This window comes from Rhinoraja longicauda, chromosome 7 (genome assembly GCF_053455715.1).
Source record: "Rhinoraja longicauda isolate Sanriku21f chromosome 7, sRhiLon1.1, whole genome shotgun sequence".
Classification (NCBI taxonomy): Eukaryota; Metazoa; Chordata; class Chondrichthyes; order Rajiformes; family Arhynchobatidae; genus Rhinoraja; species Rhinoraja longicauda.
The window spans coordinates 17,369,788-17,395,133 of NC_135959.1; the positions used below are offsets into that span (position 1 = coordinate 17,369,788).

The 25,346-nt window shown below is 43.8% G+C and overlaps 1 protein-coding gene across 3 annotated transcripts in view; it reads right to left on the minus strand.

Annotated features, from left to right (window-relative positions):
• Window positions 1-497: 497 nt before the first annotated feature.
• LOC144595112 (rho guanine nucleotide exchange factor 7-like) overlaps window positions 498-25,346 on the minus strand; it is an 83,821-nt gene continuing 58,972 nt past the window's right edge. For all 3 annotated transcript variants that reach the window (XM_078402180.1, XM_078402179.1, XM_078402178.1), the window contains 3 exons: window positions 8,152-8,251; window positions 5,487-5,541; window positions 498-1,602 (listed from right to left, as the gene is read on the minus strand). In XM_078402180.1, the coding sequence (XP_078258306.1) occupies window positions 1,480-1,602; window positions 5,487-5,541; window positions 8,152-8,251 (278 nt within the window). In that variant the 3' untranslated portion in view covers window positions 498-1,479. The remainder of the gene's footprint in view (window positions 1,603-5,486; window positions 5,542-8,151; window positions 8,252-25,346) is intronic.

The following is a 25,346-nucleotide window of genomic DNA, read 5'->3' on the forward strand; positions in this document are numbered from 1 at the left end:
GGGCCCACAATGTTGGTGCCAAACATGACACCAGGTTAAACTAATTACTTCAGTTTTCACATCATCCATATCCCTCTATGCCCTTCATATCTATGTGCTTATCTAAGGGCCTCTCTAATGCCTTATCTATCTGCTGCCACCATCACCCTGGCAGATTTTCATACTCTTTTAAAAAAGTGTGAATGTAAGCTGCTCAATCTTTCGTCAAATCAAATGTGTTGACTAGGACACAAAACACGGGGATCAGGCAGGCACACGACACAAGATCAGCAAACTGAATGTTTAGAAATGCTTTCAGGAGCAAACTGAAAAATGATTTCTTGTCTCCAAAAAAGTAATAATTTTGAATTGTGTGAATTATCCCACGTTCTCCAGTGTGCGAGGCAGCATGGACCGTGCCTGTGGTACGATGGATCTGCCAGCTTTTCTGCTGGGTTGTGGAACTCAAACTCGCATGGGGTTTTAAGCAGCCAAAACAGAAAAAACAAAATGGGAAGAAAATGTAAAACAACCTTTATTTTTCCAGTTAGGTCTTAGTGTAGACTATCACCCAGTTACAACAGCTGATAAATGGGATATTTTAAACAATATTGCACCGTGTAAATCTATGAGCATGAACCACATTGAGAATGGCTCGACACAACTTGAAAGACAGGAACTATATTACATAAACCACTCCTCACAGATCCTCATTTGTTGGGGGTGCCGAGAATGTTCCCTGATCTCACTCTCCTTCCAATGAAGCTCCTTATGGGAACACTGCCTCCCAGAACATTCCATGAGAAAGCATGAATATCAATCCAGGCACCTCCAAAATTAAACATTAAATAAAAGGCTATGGTTGTACATCCGTCAACTGGACAGATGTATCAAATGACCTAACAGGTCAACTCCTGATGATGACCTCTCTGGATTCTATTTCACCAAATACCAGAAGTAATTTCCAATCAAAGTCTGCACAATTATCAAGCAGAGAATGGAAAAGGAAATTTTAAAGCAAAACACAGACACCCTGGTGCCAGTCCACATCTGAACGCTTTGAAATTCCAGCGAAATGTCCATTCTTACATGATGCACCACTCTCAATCGGGGTCTGACTTCAAGATACCGATATTATCCCAATGGCCAAACTCCTGCAGATTAGTTTCGGCTCAAGACTCTTCTAGGTCTGGGCGCCATGTTTGTTGCAGGCAGCAGCCCCAAAGGGCAAAATAAAGGCTAACCTTTTGTGGTCCTCTGTCCTGGGATCACAAAGACAAATGGTTCAACCTGCAAGATTCAAAGCCTTGAACTTCAACAAGGCAATGTCCAGTCTACTAACATATCAGATGTTTAAATTAGTAAAATACTCCAGTCAATGTCAGCACTAAATACTGGACAGGCCAGTAGCAAAAGAACACATGTCACGTGCTTGATTGTTAATTACCACAGGGGACCATGCCCAGGTACATATGACGATTTCTATGTGTTATAGACTGATTATAAGTTGGTTTCATCCCATGAGAAATCGTTCCTATTCTTTAGAACTTTTCTAATGAGCTTCTCCAGTTCCTTGCGAGCTCGCTGTTCCTCTTCCAAAGAACACCACATCTTCTTGCTTTCCTAGAGCAGAAATTCAGATGAAAAGTTAAGCAAATTATGTTTAAAGATGGAATAGAAACTTGCAGGAGACACAGAGATGTACGGCACAGAAATAGGCCCTTTATAAACATAGAAAAATAGGTGCAGGAGTAGGCCATTCGGCCCTTCGAGCCAGCATTGCCATTCAATATGATTATGGCTGATCATCCAAAATCAGTACCCCGTTCTTGCTTTTTCCCCAAACCCCTTGATTCCTTTAGCCCTAAGAGCTAAATCTAACAATAAGCTTTGGCTTCTGCCTACGCCTTTTTTTTCAGTCAGAAAATATCATGTGTGATTATATTGTTTTATTTTTGATACCATGATTTTGTACTATTTAACTTTCACAACTGTATGGTCAATAAGTTATATTGTATTGACTGGAAAATAAATAAATAAATTAAAAATTCAGTGTTTAAAACAAACTCTCTCTTGAAAACATCTAGTGAACTGGCCTCCACTGCCTTCGGTGGCAGAGAAATCCACAGATTCACAACTCTCTGGTTGAAGAAGTTTTTCCTCATCTCAGTCCTAAATGGCCTATCCCTTATTCTTAAACTGTGACCTCTGGTTCTGGACTCCCCCAACATCGGGAACATTTTTCCTGCATCCAGCCTGTCTAATCATTTAACAATTTTGTTTCAATAAGATCCCCTCTCATTCTTCTAAATTCCAGTGAATACAACCCCAGTCAACCCATTCTTTCATCAAATGTCAGTCCCGCCACCCCAGGAATTAACCTGGTGAATCTATGCTGCACTCTCTCAATAGCAAATATCCTACCTCAAATTAGAAGACCAAAATTGCACACAATACTCCAGGTGCTGTCTCACCAGGGCCCGGTACAACTGCAGTAGGAGCTTCTTGCCCTTAAACCCAAATCCTCTCGCAATGAAGGCCAACATGCCATTAGCTTTCTTCACTGCCTGCTGTACCTACATGCTTACTTTCAGTGACTGATGTACAAGCACATCCAGGTCTCAATGTACCTCCGCTTTTCCTGATCTGACACCATTCAGATAATAATCTGATAATAATCTCTATTTATCCACATTATACTGCACCTGACATGCATCTGGCCACTCACCCAACCTATCCAAGTCACCTTGTAGCCTCATAGCATCCTCATCGCAGCTCACACTGCCACCCAGCTTTGTAATCCGCAAACTTGGAGATGTCACATTTAATTCCCTCGTCTAAATCATTAAGATATTTTGTAAATAACTGGGGTCCCAGCACCCCACCAGTCACTGCCTGCCATTCTGAATAGGACCCGTTAATTCCTACTCTTTGCTTCCTGTCTGCCAACCAGTTCTCTATCCATGTCAGACCAACTCGGCCATGATGACCAAGATCTCTACTTGAATTAGTCCCATTTGTCTGAATTTAGCCCATATCCCTCTAAATCTTTTCTAGCCATGTACCTGCCAAAATAGGGTTTAAACATTGTAATTGTACATGCATCCATAGCTTCATCTAGCAGCTTGTTTCATATAGCCACAACCCTGTGCCAAAGTTGTGCCGAAGCTCCCTTTTAAATTTTTCTACTTTCACTTTGAATCTTGTTCCTCCAGTTTTAGATTCCTCTACCCTGGGAAAATTACTCCAACCATATATTTTATCCCTCATGATCATACAAGGTCACTCCTCAACCTCCATGAGGCTCCAGGGACAAAATTCCCTGGGGTGGGATGAATAAAGGAATATATTAAAAGTCCCAGCCTATCCAGTCTCTCCTTAGAAGTAAAGCCTTAGTCAACCAGAAATGCACACAATACTTCAAGTGAGGTCTTACTAATGACTTCCCAACTCCAGTACTTAATATCCTGACCAATGATGGCAAGCATGCCAAAAACCTCTTCACCACCCGTCGACTGTATTGCCACTTTGAAGGAACTATTTACCTGTCCTTCAACACACCTGGGCCCTACCATTTACTGCGCAAATGCTACCTTGGTTTAACATAACAAAATTAAACATTGTACACTTGTCCGAGTTACATTTGATCTGCCATTCCTTGGCCCATTTCCATTAGGTCCTGCTGTAATTTTAAATAAGCTTTTTCAGTGCACCATCCATTTTGGTGCCATCCGCATACTTACGATCCATTACTTACTATATTCTCTTCCAAATCATTTATAAGACAAACAACAGGGGACCCAGCACTGATCTTGGTGGCAACATCACTGGTGACAGGCCTGCAATCTGAATAACAACCCCACACTACAACCTTCTGACTCTTGCCAAGCTAATATTGTATTCAATTGGCTAGATCATTCGTGATCTAGCCTTCCAGACTAGCCTACCATGCAGGAGGTAACCAAAGGACTTGCTAAAGTCCATATAGACAACCTCTACTGCCAATTTCCGATGCGAAAGGCCATGCTGACTATGCAAAATTAGCCCTTGCCTTTCCTATCACTCAGAATTCTTTCCTGTAACTTTCCCACCACAGATGTAAGGCTCACCAGCCTGCAGTTCCCTGTCTTGTCCTTACAATCGTTCTTTAAATAAAAGCACAAATTAGCCAACCTCTAGTTTTTCGCTAGTGTCTGTACACTGTGGATGGCTCGATTATAATCATATATTGTCTTTCTGCTGACTGTTTAGCAAGCAACAAAAGCTTTTCACTGTACCTCGGTATACGTGACAATAAACTAAATTAAATTAAGTGGCTAAAGATGATGCAATATCTGCCATGGCGTCTGCAAGTTCTTCCCTAGCTTCCCACAATAGCCTTGGATACCGATGAAGCCTCAGGGATTTATGCACATTAATATGCCTTAAAACCACCAGCATCATCTTTTCCATAATGTGGATATGTTCCATGACATCAATAGTAATTTCCCTTAATTCCTTAGCTTCCATGATCTGCTCTGGGTAAGTTCAGATGAGAAAATGTTACCCCTTTACTCTTAATATGGAATCTCTTTGATTGCATCAGACGCCCAGTAGAAAATTATCATCAATACAATAACACATGAAGAATGTTAAAATTACCAAATAATTTATACACAAAATACTGGAGTAACTCAGCAGGTCAGGCAGCATCTCAGGAGAGAAGGAATGGGTGACATTTCGGGTCGAGACCCTTCTTCAGACTGATGTCAGGGGGGCGGGACAAAGGAAGGATATAGGTGGTGACAGGAAGACAGTGGGAGATCTGGGAAGAGGGAGGGGAAGAGAGGGACAGAGGAACAATCTAAAGTTGGAGAAGCCAATGTTCATACCACTGGACTGCAAGCTGCCCAGGCGAAATATGAGGTACTGTTCCTCCAATTTCCGGTGGGCAAATAATTTATACAAATAATTATTTATACAAATTTATGTTCATATAAATAATGTTCATATAAATTTATGTTCATATAAAACACAGTTAGGTTCCAATTCTCCATCCATTCTTAGAAATAACAATGCGTGGTCTTTTGCATCTACCAGAAAGGCCTGGTGATTTCTAATTTATCCTCGTCTGAAAGACAGTGACTGACTGTGGAGGTCCAGCAAGACCACATTCTATCCCTGCGGCACTACCCCAACATGCATGCTTCCATAAACATGCGGCATTCCCACAGCACCATTCCTCCCATAGTGCGATGCTCCCTCAGCACTGCCCATCCCAGTGAGATACACCCTCGTTACAGCATATTTGTATTCCAGTCTGTAGTTTTGTTACCATTCAGTAGACTTGCGCTCTGTCCCTCGTCCAGGACCCTGACCACCACCCCAGGATGAGTATAACCAGCAGCCTGTGGACTTTGTCTCTCCCACTGCTCGTTCCACCTCTCCCTCTTTATCCACCCTGGGAATAAAATGTTCTCAACAACACAGCCTAAGATCTCTGCGCTCAGTATTAGTGGTTTACGTACCTGTCTCAGTTCAAGCACCTCATCCTTTAATGCATAAACTGTGTCCACAAGGGTCCTGTTTGGAAAGGACAAAATGAAGGCATGATTTAGATCAAAGTGCTATTTTGCTCACCTAGGTAATTATGGACACAAATAAAGGGAATAGCTCAATTACTATCCTGAGCCTGCTCAGTAATTTATTAAGATAAAACCTGCTTTCCTACCGCAACACCATTTGCGTACCCTATCACCAGAACAGTACGATACAAGAAAGGGCACTTGGGCCCAACATGTTTCCACCAATCTAACTAATTCCATCTGCTTGCAGGTAATTTGAAGTCTTCCACCCCCTACCTGTTCATGAGTGTCCAATGCCTTTTAAATATTGCTATCGTATTTGCTTGTACCGCCTCCCCGTCAGTGCTTTCCAGGCACCTATCACACTGCATGAAAAACATTACCTACTAACACCTTCTTTAAACTTTCCCCTCACTTTAAACCTATATATCAGTGTCGGAGGAGCAGAGGGAGATTTTAAAGGCAGCTGTTGGATTGGCTGAGTGATCAAGATTGGCTAAATGAGAAGCCAATAAATAGAAGGCAAGGTGTAGTTGAGCAGCATATTGGGAATGACAGTGTTGAGGGGAAGTACTGTGTTGACAGAGAGTGAGAAGCTTTGGTGAGGAGGCTGAGCAGAGGGGGGGACAGGAAGCAAAGGTCAGTAGACACAAAATGCTGGAGTAACTCAACAGGACAGGCAGCATCAATGGAGTGAAGGAATCCAGAGATGCTGCCTGTCCTGCTGAGATACTCCAGCATTTTGTGTCTACCTACCTTTACCTCCTGTCCCCCTCTGCTTTTTGTTTCTACCTTCGATTTAAACCAGCATCTTCAGTTCTTTCCTACACAGGAGGTAAAGGTATGTATGCTGCGTCTCATTTGTGATTGTTGTGCTTTTTATTCCTCGGTTTTCGTGCAATAGTGATGGCAGGTAGATGATGCAATGTTCCGCCTACAGGATGCAAGAAGTCAGGGAAACTGCTAATGTCCTTGACGACTACACCTGTGGGAATTGTGCCATGTCCGGCATCTTACAGACCGCATTAGGGAACTGAATCTGCAGCTGGATGACCTCAGGATCATATGGGAGAACGAGAGCTTTATAGATAGGAGTTACAGTGAGGTGGTCATGCTCAAGGTACAGGAAGAGAGTAGGTGAGTAACCACGAGGAAAGGCAGTAGACAGAGTGCAGGTGGCCCCTGTGGCGATTCCCCTTCAATACAGGTATACCCATTTGGATATTGCTTGGGGAGGGGAGGGATGATCTGACAGAGGTAAGCAGCCGTAGCAGTCAGGTCTATTGCACCGAGCCTGGCTCTTAAGTCTTTGTGCATGTTGGCACAAGAGACATCGGTAGTAGTTGTTACCTAAAATCAGAAAATTCAATGTTAATACTGCTGGGCTGTAAGCTACCCAAATGAACTGAGGTGCTGTTCCTCAAATTTGTGTGTGGCGTCACTCTGGCAATGGAGGCAGCCCTGGACAGAAAGGACAGTGTGGGAATGGGAAGGGGAATTATGGTTAATGGTTGGCAACCGGGAGATCCAGTAGGCCTTGGTGGACCAAGCGCAAGTGTTCAGCGAAACGAGTCTATTCTTTGTCTCGCCCTCGTACAACAGCCCACATGGGGAAACACTGGATGCAGTAGATGAGGTAATCGCATGAATGGATGAGATATACTCATTTGCATCTATTGAATCTGGTGTTCCCGATGTGGGCTCCTGCACATTGACTCGACGACTGTTTCGCTGAACACTTTGCCTTGGTCTGAAAGTGAAGGGAAACTGTCCTCATTGGTGAACAGATTGTTCATTACAGGAGACAGCTCAACAATTGTTAAAAGTAAAGGTGGATTCTGCAAAACAATCATTCACACATGAACACGAAAATGTATAGCCATAAGAAGAATCAGGGAACAGGATTAACTGGTCTGGTCTCTCATTCTGAGTGGCACCCTCTGGTATCGTTATTTTTCCATGATTACAGGAATCCAACTCTGACCAGCGACTTCAGCAAAGACCTCATGGGAGACTCAGGCAGTCCTGAGCAAATCCCTATAATCAATTTCATGTGTAGGAATAATCCGCAGATGCTGGTTTAAAGCGAAGATAGACACAAAATGCTGGAGTAACGCAGCAGTACAGGCGGCATCTCTGGAGAGAAGGAATGGGTGACGTTTCGAGTCGAGACCCTTCTTCAGACTGATCTGAAGGGTCTCGACCCAAAAAAGTCACCCATTCCTTCTCTCCAGAGATGCTGCCTATCCCGCGTGAGTTACTCCAGCATTTTGTGTCTATAGCCCATTTCATCCTGTGCTCTTCCCTTTATCTGACTTGTGCAAGGAGATCTCTGGTGTCTGGGAGCTCCCATCCACTTCTCAATGACTCATTAGGAAACCTTTGGGGATATACTGTCCAGCTAAATCGAGATCGACTTGCGTAAGATTTGGAATTCCAACTTGGCGAGTGAGGTAGGCTCCAACCAACTCACTATACCACGCAATCCACTGTACACCATTGACTCCTTGCGCTGCTCCAATTGACTACCTGCTGCTTATTGACTTGCGTTAAATAATTTGCACACTACAAAACACATGATATTGAACCCTTCATAGATCTTTCTTACTTTTCTTCGATGATCATTTGCCCATTGCTGTTGGTTTCTTCTACAATCATTTTCTCTTCTTCTGGTAAGAAAACCTGGGGTGCAGATTCTTTACGATACGCTGCAACATAGTTTAGAAGTTAAAATCCCTAACCCAGGGTACCAGCAAACACAATTAGTAACACACAAATGGCATGCCCCGTATGCTTTTATATCAACAACAACAGTTCAACAGTTCAACAGAGCTTTATTTGTCATTCGGTACCAAGGTACCGAACGAAACTACATAGCAGTCACACACAAAAAAGAACACAAGACACATGACCCCAACACAAACGTCCATCACAGTGACTCCAAACACCCCCTCACTGTGATGGAGGCAACAAAACTTCCACTCTCTTCCCCACGCCCACGGACAGACAGCTCGTTATCACAATAACAGTAGACATGTGGGGCTTCATGCGTTCTGCACGTATGTGTCCTTACTGAGCAAGTGTAAAGTACTCTTTTTTGTGCGAGTGTATGATGGTATGCACATCTTTCTTGAGTCATACGTACATGCATAAGCGTGTTGGGCTGCCCATCTGTGTGTCAGTGAATACATGAATGGTTGCCAATCAAGTGCATGAGGGGCCCAGTGGCTGGTGACAATGCTTGCATGTTTTCGTTGGTGTAGGAGGATTGGTGTGCATGCCAAGTGCAGAACGTACACACACCCTTATGTAAGAGTTCATAGGTGTCCATGTGTGCACAAACACCTCAGTCCATGTACGGTTGGGCGTACCCATGTTTCAGCCTGCCTGTGCACAGATGGTCACTGTCATTATTGTACTGACTATAACCGCTATTTTGATTGTCAAATCGCTTTGGCCCTTCAATTTCTACTGACAGGCCTGCTGGAGAGAAATTCTATTATACTGTTAACTGGCAATTTCCCTCCAAAGGGACAGGAAAATTGTTGGAACAAATTTTTACCATTTGTCTAAAAACAGTTTGAGAGATCGGAATCCATGCGTGAATACACCAAATCTGCCACACGACGCCACAAGTAATCGTCTGCAGATCTTCTTGAATCACACAGTTCGTTGTGACATGTTGGTCACCCAGACAGTGTGTCAGCTCTTTGAGTGCAGAACATCCAGTTCCCAGCTTCTGAGCCACGATTCCATTCAACTGCACATCAAGTGATTATTTTCAAATTGCCAAGAACAAGCCCTAGCTTCATTTAAATACTCCAGAGCATTGCCAGACGGCACAGTGGCGCAGCGATAGTGTTTCTGCCTTTCAGCGTCAGGGATCCAGGTTTGATCCTGACTACGGGCGCTGTCCGTACAGAGTTTGTACGTTCCCCCTGTGACCGTGTGGGTTTTCTCTGGTTGATCCAGTTTCCACCCACACTCCAAAGACGTACAGGTTTATAGGTTAATTGGCTTTGGTAAAACATTGTAAATTTTCCCTAGTGTGTAGGATAGTGCTAGTGCGCGGGGATCGCCGAAGGGCCTGTTTTCACGCTGCATCTCTAAACTAAACATTGCCATTCATCCACAGAGGAATGGTGCCAAAGAGCAGCCTATTCACTTTGTCCGCAACAGGCTTGGTGGTTATGCATGAGTTAGGGTCCCAGGGACTCCCGGTTTTCAATTAGTAATGCAGCATGTCAAATTATCATCTCCAGGTCATATTTTTTTTGCCATTTTTGGTTCTCAGGCATTATGATCCTTTCCCTAAAGTTTCAACATTCCTGGGCAGCTACAACACTCAACAATGGACTTTCCTCACTCGAGAACGAGGTATGCAAATTTATCAGGCGTCGAAAGAGGAAAACATTTCTCATTGCAGAGGTGTCAGAACATGAAGCGAGATAGGTTGGGTTAGAGGGCAAGTTGAGCAAGATATGAGAATGTATTCTTCATCAAAGATAGTTGGAATCTGGCACTGGAACTCAGTGGGCTAGGTAGCATCTGGGGAAGGTATGGATAGGCGACATTTCAGGTCAGGCCTGAAGAAGGGTCCCAACCCAAAATGTTGTCTGTCCATTTCTTCCACAGATGCTGCCCAACCTGCTGAGTTCCTCCTGCACTTTGTATTTTGATCAGGTTATTGACCTCCCTCAAGTACCCTGTAGCATCAAGTCCGCATGACGAACTTAACCGGTAGCACGAATGCTAAAACAATGCTCATTGGTAAGTGGTGGACACAGTGTTGGACAACATGGTCCAATGTCCCAGTTTCAAGCAGGTGGAGAGTGCCTCGTGTTTTTTTCTTTGTGGAAGGATGGGTGAAACCGTGGTAACAGTGATTCAGTGCTGATTGGGAATTGTGGGTGACTCCATCGTCCGAGGGACGGACAGAAGATTCTGTGGCAGCAGGAGGGACTTGAGGATGGTCTGTTGCCTCCCTGGTGCCAGGGTTCAGCACATCACGGACCGGCTTCAGAAAATCCTAGTGAGGGAAGGCGATCAACCTGAAGTCGTTGTGCACGTGGGCACGAATGACGTCGGGCGGAAGAGGAAGGAGGTGCTACAGCGGGAGTTTAGAGAGTTAGGAAAAAGACTGAGAAGTAGGACGTCGAAGGTGGTTATCTCTGGACTGCTACCGGTACCTCGTGCTGGTGAGGCCAGGAACAGAGAGATAGAGGGTATGAATTTATGGCTGAGGGGCTGGTGCAGAGAGCAGGGATTTAGATTTCTGGACCACTGGGATCTCTTCTGGGCTAGGGGTGACTTGTACAAAAGGGACGGGTTACATCTTAACAGCAGGGGGACAAACATTCTGGCAGGCAGGTTTGCTAGTGCGACACCTGTGGCTTTAAACTAAGTAGTGGGGGGGAGGGGTTAACAAATTGTGAATATGAAGATGAGGTTAAAGGGAATACAGGAGATATTGCAGAAGACTCTCGGAAGAATGGGAACAGAAGTTCTAGAGGGGAAAAGAGATTAACGGCAGGGCCATTTGTGACCGATGTGAGAGGGGAGGTAAATACAGAAGTTAAAGTGTTGTACTTAAATGCGCGTAGTATAAAAAATAAAGTGGATGAGCTTGAGGCTCAGTTAGTCATGGGCAAGTATGATGTTGTAGGGATCACTGAGACATGGCTACAAGAGGACCAGGGCTGGGAACTGAATATTCAGGGGTACACAACGTATAGAAAAGACAGACAGGTGGGCAGAGGGGGTGGGGTTGCTCTGCTGGTAAGGAATGATATTCATTCCCTTGCAAGGGGTGACATAGAATCAGGAGATGTTGAATCAGTATGGATAGAAATGAGGAATTGTAAGGGTAAAAAGACCCTAATGGGAGTTATCTATAGGCCCCCAAACAGTAGCCTCGACATAGGGTGCAAGTTGAATCAGGAGATAAAATTGGCGTGTCACAAATGTAATGCTACGGTGGTTATGGGAGATTTCAACATGCAGGTAGACTGGGAAAATCAGGTTGGAAATGGACCCCAGGAAAGAGAGTTTGTAGAGTGCCTTCGAGATGGATTCTTAGAACAGCTTGTACTGGAGCCTACCAGGGAGAAGGCAATTCTGGATTTAGTGTTGTGTAATAATCCTGATCTGATAAGGGGACTGGAGGTAAAAGAGCCATTAGGAGGCAGTGATCACAACATGATAAGTTTTACTCTGCAAATGGAAAGGCAGATGGGAAAATCGGAAGTGTCAGTATTACAGTATAGCAAAGGGGATTACAGAGGCATGAGGCAGGAGCTGGCCAAAATTGACTGGAAGGAGGCCCTAGCAGGGAAGACGATAGAACAGCAATGGCAGGTATTCCTGGGAATAATGCAGAGGTTGCAGGATCAATTTATCCCAAAGAAACGGAAAGACTCTAAGGGGAGTAAGAGACACCTGTGGCTGACAAGGGAAGTCAAGGACAGCATAAAAATTAAGGAGAGGAAGTATAACATAGCAAAGAAGAATGGGAAGACAGAGGATTGGGACTCTTTTAAAGAGCAACAAAAGTTAACTAAAAAGGCAATACGGGGAGAAAAGATGAGGTACGAGGGTAACATAGAAACATAGAAACATAGAAAATAGGTGCAGGAGTAGGCCATTCGGCCCTTCGAGCCTGCACCGCCATTCAATATGATCATGGCTGATCATCCAGCTCAGTAGCCTGTACCTGCCTTCTCTCCATAACCCCTGATCCCTTTAGCAAAAAGGGCCACATCTAACTCCCTCTTAAATATAGCCAATGAACTGGCCTCAACTACCTTCTGTGGCAGAGAATTCCACAGACTCACCACTCTCTGTGTGAAGAAATGTTTTCTCATCTCGGTCCTAAAAGACTTCCCCCTTATCCTTAAGCTGTGACCCCTGGTTCTGGACTCCCCCAACATCGGGAACAATCTTCCCGCATCTAGCCTCTCCAACCCCTTAAGAATTTTATATGTTTCTATAAGATCCCCCCTCAGTCTTCTAAATTCCAGCGAGTACAAGCCCAGTCTATCCAGCCTTTCCTCATATGCAAGTCCCGCCATCCCAGGGATTAATCTGGTGAACCTTCTCTGTACCCCCTCTAAGGCAAGAACGTCTTTCCTCAGGTTAGGAGACCAAAACTGCACATAATACTCCAGGTGCGGTCTCACCAAGGCCCTGTACAACTGCAGCAGAACCTCCCTGCTCCTAAACTCAAATCCTCTTGCTATGAATGCCAACATACCATTCGCTTTCTTCACTGCCTGCTGCACCTGCATGCTTGCTTTCAATGACTGGTGCACCATGACACCCAGGTCACGTTGCATCTCCCCTTCTCCCAATCGGTCACTATTTAGGTAATACTCTGCTTTCCTGTTCTTGCCGCCAAAGTGGATAACCTCACATTTATCCACATTATATTGCATCTGCCATGCATTTGCCCACTCGCCTAATCTATCCAAGTCACTCTGCAGCCTCCTAGCATCCTCCTCGCAGCTAACACTCACCCAGCTTCGTGTCATCCGCAAACTTAGAGATGTTGCATTCAATTCCCTCGTCCAAATCATTAATATACACTGTAAATAACTGGGGTCCCAGCACTGAGCCTTGCGGTACCCCACTAGTCACTGCCTGCCATTCCTACTCTTTGCTTCCTGTCCGCCAACCAATTTTCTATCCACCTCAAAACTGAACCCTCAATACCGTGTGCTTTAAGTTTGTACACCAATCTCCTATGTGGGACTTTGTCGAAGGCCTTCTGAAAGTCCAGATATAACACATCGACTGGTTCTCCCTTATCCACTCTACTAGTTACATCCTCGAAAAATTCTATAAGATTCGTCAGACATGATTTGCCTTTGGTAAATCCATGCTGACTTTGTCCGATGATTTCACCACTTTCCAAATGTGATGCTATCACATCTTTAATAACTGACTCTAGCATTTTCCCCACTACCGATGTTAGGCTAACTGGTCTATAATTCCCCGTTTTCTCTCTCCCTCCCTTTTTAAAAAGTGAAAAATTATCACTAATGCATCCACTATTTCTGAGGCTACTTCCTTAAGCACTCTGGGATGCAGCCTATCTGGCCCAGGGGATTTATCTACCTTTAATCCATTTAATTTACCTAACACCACTTCCCGACTAACCTGGATTTCGCTCAGTTCCTCCATCTCATTAGACCACCGGTCCCCCGCTATTTCCGGCAGACGGTTTATGTCTTCCTTAGTGAAGACAGAACCAAAGTATTTGTTCAATTGGTCTGCCATCTCCTTAAACTAGCCAATAATATAAAGGAGGATAGCAAAAGTTTTTTTAGGTACGTGTAGAGGAAAAAAATAGTCAAGGCAAATGTGGGTCCCTTGAAGACAGAAGCAGGGGAATTTATTATGGGGAACAAAGAAATGGCAGACGAGTTAAACCGTTACTTTGGATCTGTCTTCACTGAGGAAGATACACACAATCTCCCAAATGTTCTAGGGGCCGGAGAACCTAGGGTGATGGAGGAACTGAAGGAAATCCACATTAGGCAGGAAATGGTTTTGGGTAGACTGATGGGACTGAAGGCTGATAAATCCCCAGGGCCTGATGGTCTGCATCCCAGGGTACTTAAGGATGTGGCTCTAGAAATAGTGGAAGCATTGGAGATCATTTTTCAATGTTCTATAGATTCAGGATCAGTTCCTGTGGATTGGAGGATAGCAAATGTTATCCCACTTTTTAAGAAAGGAGGGAGAGAGAAAACAGGTAATTATAGACCAGTTAGTCTGACATCAGTGGTGGGGAAGATGCTGGAATCAATTATAAAAGACGAAATTGCTGAGCATTTGGATAGCATTAACAGGATCATTCCGAGTCAGCATGGATTTACGAAGGGGAAATCATGCTTGACAAATCTACTGGAATTTTTTGAGGATGTAACTAGGAAAATTGACAGGGGAGAGTCAGTGGATGTGGTGTACCTCGACTTTCAGAAAGCCTTCGACAAGGTCCCACATAGGAGATTAGTGGGCAAAATTAGAGCACATGGTATTGGGGGTAGGGTACTGACATGGATAGAAAATTGGTTGACAGACAGAAAGCAAAGAGTGGGGATAAATGGGTCCCTTTCGGAATGGCAGGCAGTGACCAGTGGGGTACCGCAAGGTTCGGTGCTGGGACCCCAGCTATTTACGATATACATTAATGACTTAGATGAAGGGATTAAAAGTACCATTAGCAAATTTGCAGATGATACTAAGCTGGGGGGTAGTGTGAATCGTGAGGAAGATGCAATAAGGCTGCAGGGTGACTTGGACAGGTTGTGTGAGTGGGCGGATACATGGCAGATGCAGTTTAATGTAGATAAGTGTGAGGTTATTCACTTTGGAAGTAAGAATAGAAAGGCAGATTATTATCTGAATGGTGTCAAGTTAGGAAGAGGGGATGTTCAACGAGATCTGGGTGTCCTAGTGCATCAGTCACTGAAAGGAAGCATGCAGGTACAGCAGGCAGTGAAGAAAGCCAATGGAATGTTGGCCTTCATAACAAGAGGAGTTGAGTATAGGAACAAAGAGGTCCTTCTACAGTTGTACCGGGCCCTGGTGAGACCGCACCTGGAGTACTGTGTGCAGTTTTGGTCTCCAAATTTGAGGAAGGATATTCTTGCTATTGAGGGCGTGCAGCGTAGGTTCACTAGGTTAATTCCCGGAATGGCGGGACTGTCGTATGTTGAAAGGCTGGAGCAATTAGGCTTGTATACACTGGAATTTAGAAGGATGAGGGGGGATCTTATTGAAACATATAAGATAATTAGGGGATTGGACACATTAGAGGCAGGAAACATGTTCCCAATGTTGGGGGAGTCCAGAACAAGGGGCCACAGTTTAAGAATAAGGGGTAGGCCATTTAGAACGGAGATGAGGAAGAACTTTTTCAGTCAGAGTGGTGAAGGTGTGGAATTCTCTGCCTCAGAAGGCAGTGGAGGCCAGTTCGTTGGATGCTTTCAAGAGAGAGCTGGATAGAGCTCTTAAGGATAGCGGAGTGAGGGGGTATGGGGAGAAGGCAGGAACGGGGTACTGATTGAGAGTGATCAGCCATGATCGCTTTGAATGGCGGTGCTGGCTCGAAGGGCTGAATGGCCTACTCCTGCACCTATTGTCTATTGTCTATTGACCAGGATATGAAGGCAGGAAGGCAAAGCCTATAGTCAGCCCACAGCTCTAGATGAAGCTCCTGCTACCAACATCATTCAAAGCTTCTCCAGTGCCGCCTCCTGGTAAAACTATGCACCAGGCAAAGCAGACAGAAACAAAGATTTAATGTGAATCCACTGATAAGATTACTGAATGAACCAGACACATGTTCAACAGTCCAATGATGCATCTACTTAGCTGTTCCCCTGCAACATCGCCAATCTTGATTCCTTTGACAGTTGGAGCATTTACCCACATAAATATAAATTTCCACCTGGGCATTATATGCTACCGATCTGTAGGATTCAGGGTTCATTCATAACTTGGGTCTCTAGGGTATCCCTCATCACTACTTCCCCTCTTCCAAAACAATAATTAACGGGAACTCCAAGTGGTAGATTGCTATCAACCTTCTGAAGAGTCCATCAATGTGAATCACCAATAACCTGATCTAGTACTCAAGATTCTACGTTGTGACAGAGATAGGCTAGATGTGTACAGCACCTACTCAGTGGGAGGACTCTTAAATGCAGCCTCAGTACACAAGCTGTTTTAAACAGGACTAATAGTTCAGATTCCTTTTGCACCATCAGTGGAGTCAGAGCTGGCCACCACCCAGTCATTGGATCTGACTTCAGCAATCAGCAGCAGCAGTAGCAGCAAGCAGCAATCAGCAGCAGCCAGCAGCAATCAGCAGCAGCAGCCAGCAGCACCAAGCTGTGTTGCTTGGGAAGTATTGTGTGGGGATAGTAAGGAGTAAGACCTGTGTGATCTCCCGGACAAGTTTCGATCGCCTAGCTTGGGGTCGGAGAGGAATTTCCCGGATTTTTTTTCCCCAAATTGGCCTGGGTTTTTTATCCGGTTTTTCGCCTCTCCCAGGAGATCACTCAGTTCTTTTGGGTGGGCGGTTGGAGCGGTTGGAGCAGTGGCCGGGCGGTAGGTTTAGTAACCGAGCACGGGGCTTTGTTTGGGGAGTATGACTGCCAGGGCAGTTTATTGTTCTGGGTGTCGGATGTGGGGAATCTGGGAGTCTGATAGTCTTCCAGACATCCACATCTGCGCCAGGTGCGACGAGATGGGGCTCCTAAGGGACCGTATTAGGAACCTGGAGCGGCAGGTTGATGACCTCCGTTTGGTCAGGGAGAGTGAGGAGGTTATAGATAGGAGTTACAGAGAGGTGGTCACTCCAAGACCACGGGAGGTAGACAAGTGGGTCACGGTTAGGGGGGGCAAGGAGCAGGGACTAGGGAGTACCCCGGTGGCTGTACCCCTTGGAAATAAGTACTCCTGTTTAAGTACTGTTGGGGGGAACAACCTGCCTGGGGGCAGCGACGGTGCCCGGGCCTCTGGCAAGGAGTCCGGCCCTGTTGCTCAGAAGGGTAGGGAAAGGAAGAGGAGAGCGATAGTAATAGGGGACTCTATAGTGAGGGGGTCAGATAGGCGATTCTGTGGACGCAGTCGGGAGACCCGGATGGTGGTTTGCCTCCCTGGTGCCGGTGTCCGGGATGTGTCTGAGCGTGTCCAGGATATCCTGAAAGGGGAGGGAGATGAGCCAGAGGTCGTGGTACATATAGGTACCAACAATATAGGTAGGATAAGGGAAGAGGTCCTGAAAGGAGAATTTAGGGGGCTAGGAAGAGAGTTAAAAAAAAAGACTTCCAAAGCAATAATCTCAGGCTTACTGCCTGTGCCACGCGATAGTGAGAATAGGAATGGAGTGAGGTGGAGGATAAATACGTGGCTGAGGAACTGGTGCAAGGAGCAGGGATTCAAGTTTCTGGATCATTGGGACCTCTTCTGGGGGAAGTATGACCTGTACAAAAAGGACGGGTTGCATCTGAACCTGAGGGGAACCAATATCCTGGCGGGGAGATTTGCTAAGGTAATTGCGGAGACTTTAAACTAGTACGGTTGGGGGGAGGGACTCAAACACAGATAGCTAATAGGCAGTGTGTGAGGCAGGAGGCAGAAAAGGGAAACACTCAGACCCAATATGTAGGAGAGAAAGAAGGGAAAAGAAATAAACTTAGAATAAGAAATGATGGGTCCCTTAAATGTGTATATTTTAATGCTAGGAGCATTGTAAGAAAGGTGGATGAGCTTAGAGCCTGGATTGACATCTGGAAGTATGATGTTGTGGCGATCAGTGAAACATGGTTGCAGGAGGGTTGCGATTGGCAATTAAATATTCCAGGATTTCATTGTTTCAGATGTGATAGAATCGGAGGGGCAAGAGGTGGGGGTGTGGCATTGCTTGTCAGGGAGGATATCACAGCAGTGCTTTGGCAGGACAGACTAGAAGGCTCGATTAGGGAGGCTGTTTGGGTGGAACTCAGAAATGAGAAAGGTTTAGCAACACTTATAGGGGTGTATTATAGACCGCCAAATAGGGAACGAGAATTGGAAGAGCAAATATGTAAGGAGATAGCAGATATTAGTAGTAAGCACAGAGTAGTGATTGTGGGTGATTTCAATTTTCCGTATATAGACTGGGAATCACATTCTGTTAAAGGGCTGGATGGTTTGGAGTTTGTAAAATGTGTGCAGGATAGTTTTTTGCAGCAATACGTAGAGGTGCCTACCAGAGAAGGGGCAGTGTTGGACCTCCTGTTAGGAAATGAGACTGGTCAGGTGACGGAGGTATGTGTTGAGGAGCACTTTGGGTCTAGTGATCACAATGCCATTAGTTTCAATATCATTATGGAGAAGGTCAAATCTGGACCAAGGGTTGAGATTTTGGATTGCAGAAAGGCTAATTTTGAGGAGATGAGAAAGGATTTAAAAGGAGTGAAATTGAACTTTTTGTTTTATGAAAAGGATATAATAGAGAAATGGAGGATATTTAAAGGTGAAATTTTGAGAGTAGAGTCTTTATGTCCCTGTTCGGTGGAAAGGAAAGAATAATAATTTGAAAGAGCCGTGGTTTTCCAGGGAAATTGGACACTTGGTTCGGAAAAAGAGGGAGATATACAATAAATATAAGCGGCAGGGAGTAAATAAGGTTCTTGAGGAATATAAAGAATGTAAAAGGAATCTTAAGAAGGAAATTAGAAAAGCGAAAAAAAGATATGAGGCTGCTTTGGCAAGTAATGTAAAAGTAAACCCCAAGGGGTTCTACAGATATGTCAATAGCAAAAGGATAGTGAGGGATAAAATTGGTCCATTAGAGAGTCAGAGTGGACAGCTATGTGCTGAGCCGGAAGAAATGGGGGAGATATTAAACAATTTCTTTTCTTCGGTATTCACCGAGGAGAAGGATATTGAATTATGTGAGGTAAGCGAAACAAGTAGAGTAGTGATGGAAATTATGAGGATTAAAGAAGAGGAGGTACGGACACTTTTGAAAAATATAAAAGTGGATAAGTCTCCAGGTCCTGATAGGATATTCCCTAGGACATTGAGGGAAGTTAGTGCAGAAATAGCAGGGGCTATGACGGAAATATTTCAAACGTCATTAGAAACGGGGAAGATTGGCGCATTGCGCATGTTGTGCCTTTGTTTAAAAAAGGTTCTAAAAGTAAACCTAGCAATTATAGACCTATTAGTTTGACGTCTGGTGGGAAAATTAATGGAAAAGATACTTAGGGACAATATATATAATTATTTGGACAAACAAGGCCTGATTAGAAACAGTCAACATGGATTTGTGCCTGGAAGGTCATGTTTGACTAATCTTCTTGAATTTTTTGAAGAGGTTACCAGGGAAATTGATAAGGGCAAGGCTGTGGATGTTGTCTATATGGACTTCAGTAAGGCATTTGACAAGGTTCCACATGGAAGGTTGATTAAGAAGGTTAAATCGTTGGGTATTAATAGTGAGGTTGCAAGATGGATTCAACAATGGCTGAATGGGAGATACCAGAGGGTAATGGTTGACAATTGTATGTCAGGTTGGAGGCCAGTGTCTAGTGGAGTGCCCCAGGGATCTGTGTTGGGTCCACTGTTGTTTGTCATTTACATTAATGATCTGGATGATGGTGTGGCAAATTGGATTAGTAAATATGCAGATGATACTAAGATAGGTGGTGTAGTTAGTAATGAAGTAGAGTTTCAAAGTCTACAGAGAGACTTGGGCCTTTTGGAAGGGTGGGCTGAAAGATGGCAGATGGAGTTTAATGCTGATAAGTGTGAGGTGCTGCATTTTCGTAGGACAAATCAAAATAGGACGTACAGGGTAAATGGTAGGGAATTGAGGAATGCAGTGGAACAGAGGGATCTGGGAATAACTGTGCATTGTTCCCTGAAGGTGGAATCTCATGTGGATAGGGTGGTGAAGAAGGCATTTGGTATGCTTGCCTTTATAAATCAGAGCATCGAGTATAGAAGTTGGGATGTAATGTTAAAATTGTACAGGGCATTGGTGAGGCCGAATCTGGAGTATGGTGTGCAGTTCTGGTCGCCAAATTATAGGAAAGATGTCGACAAAATGGAGAGGGTACAGAGGAGATTTACTAGAATGTTGCCTGGGTTTCAGCACTTAAGCTACAGAGAGAGGTTGAACAGGTTGGGTCTTTATTCTTTGGAGCGTAGAAGGTTGAGGGGGGCTTGATAGAGGTTTTTAAAATTTTGAGAGGGACGGACAGAGTTGACGTGGGTAGGCTTTTCCCTTTGAGAGTGGGGAAGATTCCAACAAGGGGACATAGCTTCAGAATTGAGGGACAAAAGTTTAGGGGTAACATGAGGGGTAACTTCTTTACTCAGAGGGTGGTGGCTGTATGGAATGGGCTTCCGGTGGAAGTGGTGGAGGCTGGCTCGATTTTATTATTTAAGAGTAAATTGGATAGGTATATGGATAAGAGGGGATTAGAGGGTTATGGTCTGAGTGCAGGTAGATGAGACTAGGTCAGGGAGAGTGGTCGGCGTGGACTGGAAGGGCCGAACGGGCCTGTTTCCGTGCTGTAGTTGTTATATGGTTATATGGTTATATGGTTAATGGTCTCATGTTCAGAATCCATGCAACTCTTGAATCCTTTTCTCAGGATGGAAGGGAAACTAGCCTGGAATGTGAAATTCCTGAATGAAACATTGTTCTGAGTTAATTGAAAGCATTGATTGTTTGCACTCTTCGAATGGCAGGAAATTCAAGCAGCAACGGGAGTTGGTTTTGCTCTTGAATAGAATTATTGTGTAACTTTATAAATTAGAACATTTTCTGGAAAGATAAAAACATGGAATTAGGTTACTGTATCTTGTATGGTTATTGCTTCATGTCACCTACTTAAAATTTTGAAGATGAACTCTGATACAATGAGATCATGTTCAATGTAATATTCAAAATCAATAGCCATTAATCCATCTTGTGGGGTCAAACTTGGATCTTAAGACCGGAGCAGTAATCTACCCATGAGTGAACAACTTGGGAAGAGATTGAAAAAGATTTGTTGGATCACACGGATAAATTGAACACAGACATAAAGAAACAGTCCATTTCTGTTCCAACATTGTGACCAGCAATGACCTTGTGTCAGGCCATTTATGAATAAACCTTATACTGGCAAAGTTCAACATACAATACACAACAATGCTATAATAAAGACATTTTATTTTCAGCTGTATTGTACAATGGAAGTGAAATTACTTTTAAAAAAACAACACTTGAGTGGGATATATGTAAATGACAAGAGACAATCATACACTGTACAAATGTAACACTCAAATTTATAAAAGGTTATTTAAAGGCCTTTATCCTTAAAACTGCCTTTTGCCAACAATTAGCTATTACTGACACAGAACTGCACAACACAGGAGCTACTGAGTGTACAACAGGACACACCATGTTGTGTTTGGTCAAGTGTTACCCTATACATGCGTTTTATCTAATCCCATCCTATTATACAAAGAGTATTCCTACATGTAATGATAACTAATTTTATCATTGACAAATAGCATTAAGGTCCAGTTAACCAGAAATTTGCCAATTATCTGTTGCTGGTATAACTAGAATCTGATCAATGGCCTCAAACCATCTTAGTTTATACAATGCAGGAAGGTTCAATTTGGAGAAATTGGACATTGCAGCAGCATAATTTCTCAATACATCAGATAATGATTAAATCAGCACAAACAGTATTCTTACACGTTAAACCCAAATAATACAGGGTTGCCCAAACTAGGGTTCTGTGAATACCTGCAACCAGTTGGCCCCGGCCTTTGAAGTCTCCAATCCAAGGCAACCCGCTATCGTTTTCCTTGGTATTTCACATTTAACTGCAAGTTCTGATTTTCAAACATGCAAACTTCAAGTGGAAAACCAGGACCTTCTGCCACCACAATTTGCCCTTGGCCAATGTCACACAATAATGTGCACCTGCTAAGAACTGCAGTTGAGAGTGAACAAGAGAAGCAGACGCACAGCCAGCTGACTCACAACTTCAGGGGTCAACGGTCCGAGGAAATCATTGATAAGGTGGATTCAAACCTTATATTCAGCCCCAAGTTCAAGAACATCACCATCGTGCCATGCTGTTTTGGGTGTCGATTTGCAAAACCCAGCTCCAATTCCATCAGGGCAGGTTGTGGATTGAATTTGAAATATGATTGCTGCAGACTGGTTGATTATCATAAAATTCAACTGAGTAAAGACCTTCAGGGAGGATTGCAGTGCTTACCTGAGCTGGCCCACATGTCTCCCCAATATATCCAGAGATTTATTGATTGATACTGATTCCCACCTCCTGGGTGAGGCTTTGAAACTTGTTCAAGTGCCACAAATACAGAAAATTAATATCATTTCCAGAATCACTAGCAGAACCTGCGACTCCAGAACTAAAGTGGGAACTAAACCCAGAACTAAACGAATTGCATTGAACTGGAGACGCCTACACACTGATTGCTGAAATCCTGATGAGGTTTGGTTAACAGTGAGTAGTCAGTGCTTCAAAAAACAGTATATGTTGTGAACAGCGACCTGAATAATTACTATGCACCAATGTACAAAAAAAACACCACGCAATATCATTGACAATCACACCTATCCAATGTGACCTTGCACCAAGCACCCGGCATAAATAAAAACAGTGAAACATTTCAAACAAGCTATTGAATTCTGCTGCAAAATAATAAATAACAATGTTTGGCAACAACTATATAGAAGAGTGATATATTATGTCTCTTAAATAAATCAAAAATCATAGCTTAAATTCAACACTAGACTTTTGGCATTTGCTATCTAATGGCAAACAGATGGGCCCCGTAAATCAAGGAAATAAATTTGCTTTTTATTTTCACAAACACTTCTTATAGTTAATGGCATTTCATTCCTGCTCAGCGTGGTATAAAACTTGAAACTATTGTGCATAATTGAAATGTAACTTTTCTTTAAATCTAAAAGATTCAATGAGGTTTATGTAGTGTAACAAAATAATAGGAATGAATTTTCAACAATGGGGAATGTTACAAGCATCAAGCCACTCAACTCACTGGGAAGTTATAAGTACGTCACATTTCAGACTTTAGAAACTTACAGTAATTAATTTGCACAAACTGCAGCTCCAACTATTGGAAAAACAGTTCCTTGATTACTTTAACTGACGGAAAAGACAATGTTTTAAAAACCAGCAGCATCATAAAATCTATCCCATGACCAGCCTGTTACCACCCAGCCCTTGGAAACACTGCCACACTAACAATGTCTCAACTCTCTTCACCACATTCCACATTATTTTTGTACCAAATTTTTTTTAACTGCTGTTGCTCGAAATCTAAACAAAAAATAAAATGCCAGAAATACTGAGTAGATCAGGCTGCATCTGTGGGAAGAGAAGCCGAGTAAATGTTTCATGATGAAAATCTTTTTTCAGAACCAAAAATGTCTTTCCAATCCACGGAAATAGGCCCTTCAGCTCACCAAGTCCACACCGTCCAGTGATCCCCGCACTATCCCATACACACGTTAGAGTTAATTTACATTTATACCAAGCCAATTAACCTACAAAGCTGTATGTCTTTGGAGTGTGGGAGGAAACCAGAGCACCCGGAGAAAACCCACGCAGGTCATGGGGAGAACTCAAATTTCACTCTACCATAATTGGTACATGTGAAAATAAACTGACCTTGAAACCTTGAACATACAAACTCCACACAGTCAGCACCCGTAATCAGGATCGAACCTGGGTCTCTTGCACTGTAAGTCAGCAACCGTGCTGTTCCTGTCCTGCTGAGTATTTCCACCATTTGCTGTTTTTATCTTTGACCTTGGTGACCAGGCTGGACTCAACCCCCCACCAATTACCAGTATGCACAGCCCACTCTACACTAATTCTGGCTGATTCAGCAAGCCCGACTTCCATCGCTCCTCCTCCGTGCTTTCGGCTGCATAGGGCTAGTCTCTGCACTGTTATCCATAAACCTTTCTGCAATTTTCCTTTAAGAAATGCTAAACGCAGCCTTGTCATATTCCCTCACATCAAATTATGTCTTGATAATTCTGCCTAATTCTTAATAACCATGTTCAGAACAAACACCCCAGCCAACCCACTCAGACTCCACACATATCTCACCCCGACCTTTATTCAAAAACCTCCCACAACCAAATTCTTACGCCACCCAGACCCCCCCCCCCACCACACAAATCCAAACAGTCAGATCCAGACCCCACCCAGCCACAGCCCCCCACCCCAACCAAACACACCTACACCCACCCAACGGCAACTCCCACTCTCACCCACACCCTGACGTCACCCAGACCCAGAGCCCACAACAAACCCATACATAGGCTCAGACCCTGGCCCATAATCATGGACTACCTCACATACACCCACACCTCATCATGAGTAGCTCAAGGACGGAGGTTCTCATGCTGGGGAGAGCTAGGGTGTGGGGACAGGCAACGGTGAACACACCAACTGTGTTCTGCCTTATGCAGACATAAAACTACCCAGCAGAAATGGTAGTTACTTCCCCCACACTTTCTTCAAAAGAAAATTTCATTTACAATCTGGAAAGCAAATACTTGTCTGATCTATAACCAGTCCCCTTACACAGATTACAGCAGCTTGAAGGCTGAAACAACTGCTCAGCTATCATTATTGCCAGGCTTCGAGTTTAGCAGCAGAAGTGATCACATTTAGGACATTACAATACTACGATTGCTGTCAAGTCGAACCCTCTGATTATTTTCTGTCGTAGTCCTTCCATACAATGGGAAATTTAGCAACTCTCCGCTTGTGTAGAGTTTGAGTCTTGGAATTAATCTCTGGAACTTGTACTGTGCTCAATTACCCCAGCATCGTTCACATTGGCAGACAGACCCATGTCAGTGTCTGCACCCCAAGTCTGAGTGAAGACTTACACTAAATTACAAAGTCACAAGAATTAACAAGTCTTTCATGGCCAAAACATCTTCTTGGTTTCTCTCATCTTGCCCTTCAAACTACCTCTAACTCCATGTATTCACAACATCCCACAATAGCCCTCTGCTCAAAGCTTTGAAGATGTCCTGCTTTCAAATATTATCAGACTGTCTAAATGAACCACTCAATCAATGCACAATTTCTGTCAAAATATTTTTGATGAACAGAAATTACTACCAACAAGATTAACAGAAAGCACAATATCAAATGGGGACAGCCAAACAAACAGGCACAAAAGAAAGCAAAGCAAACCATTTTGGATTTGCTCGAT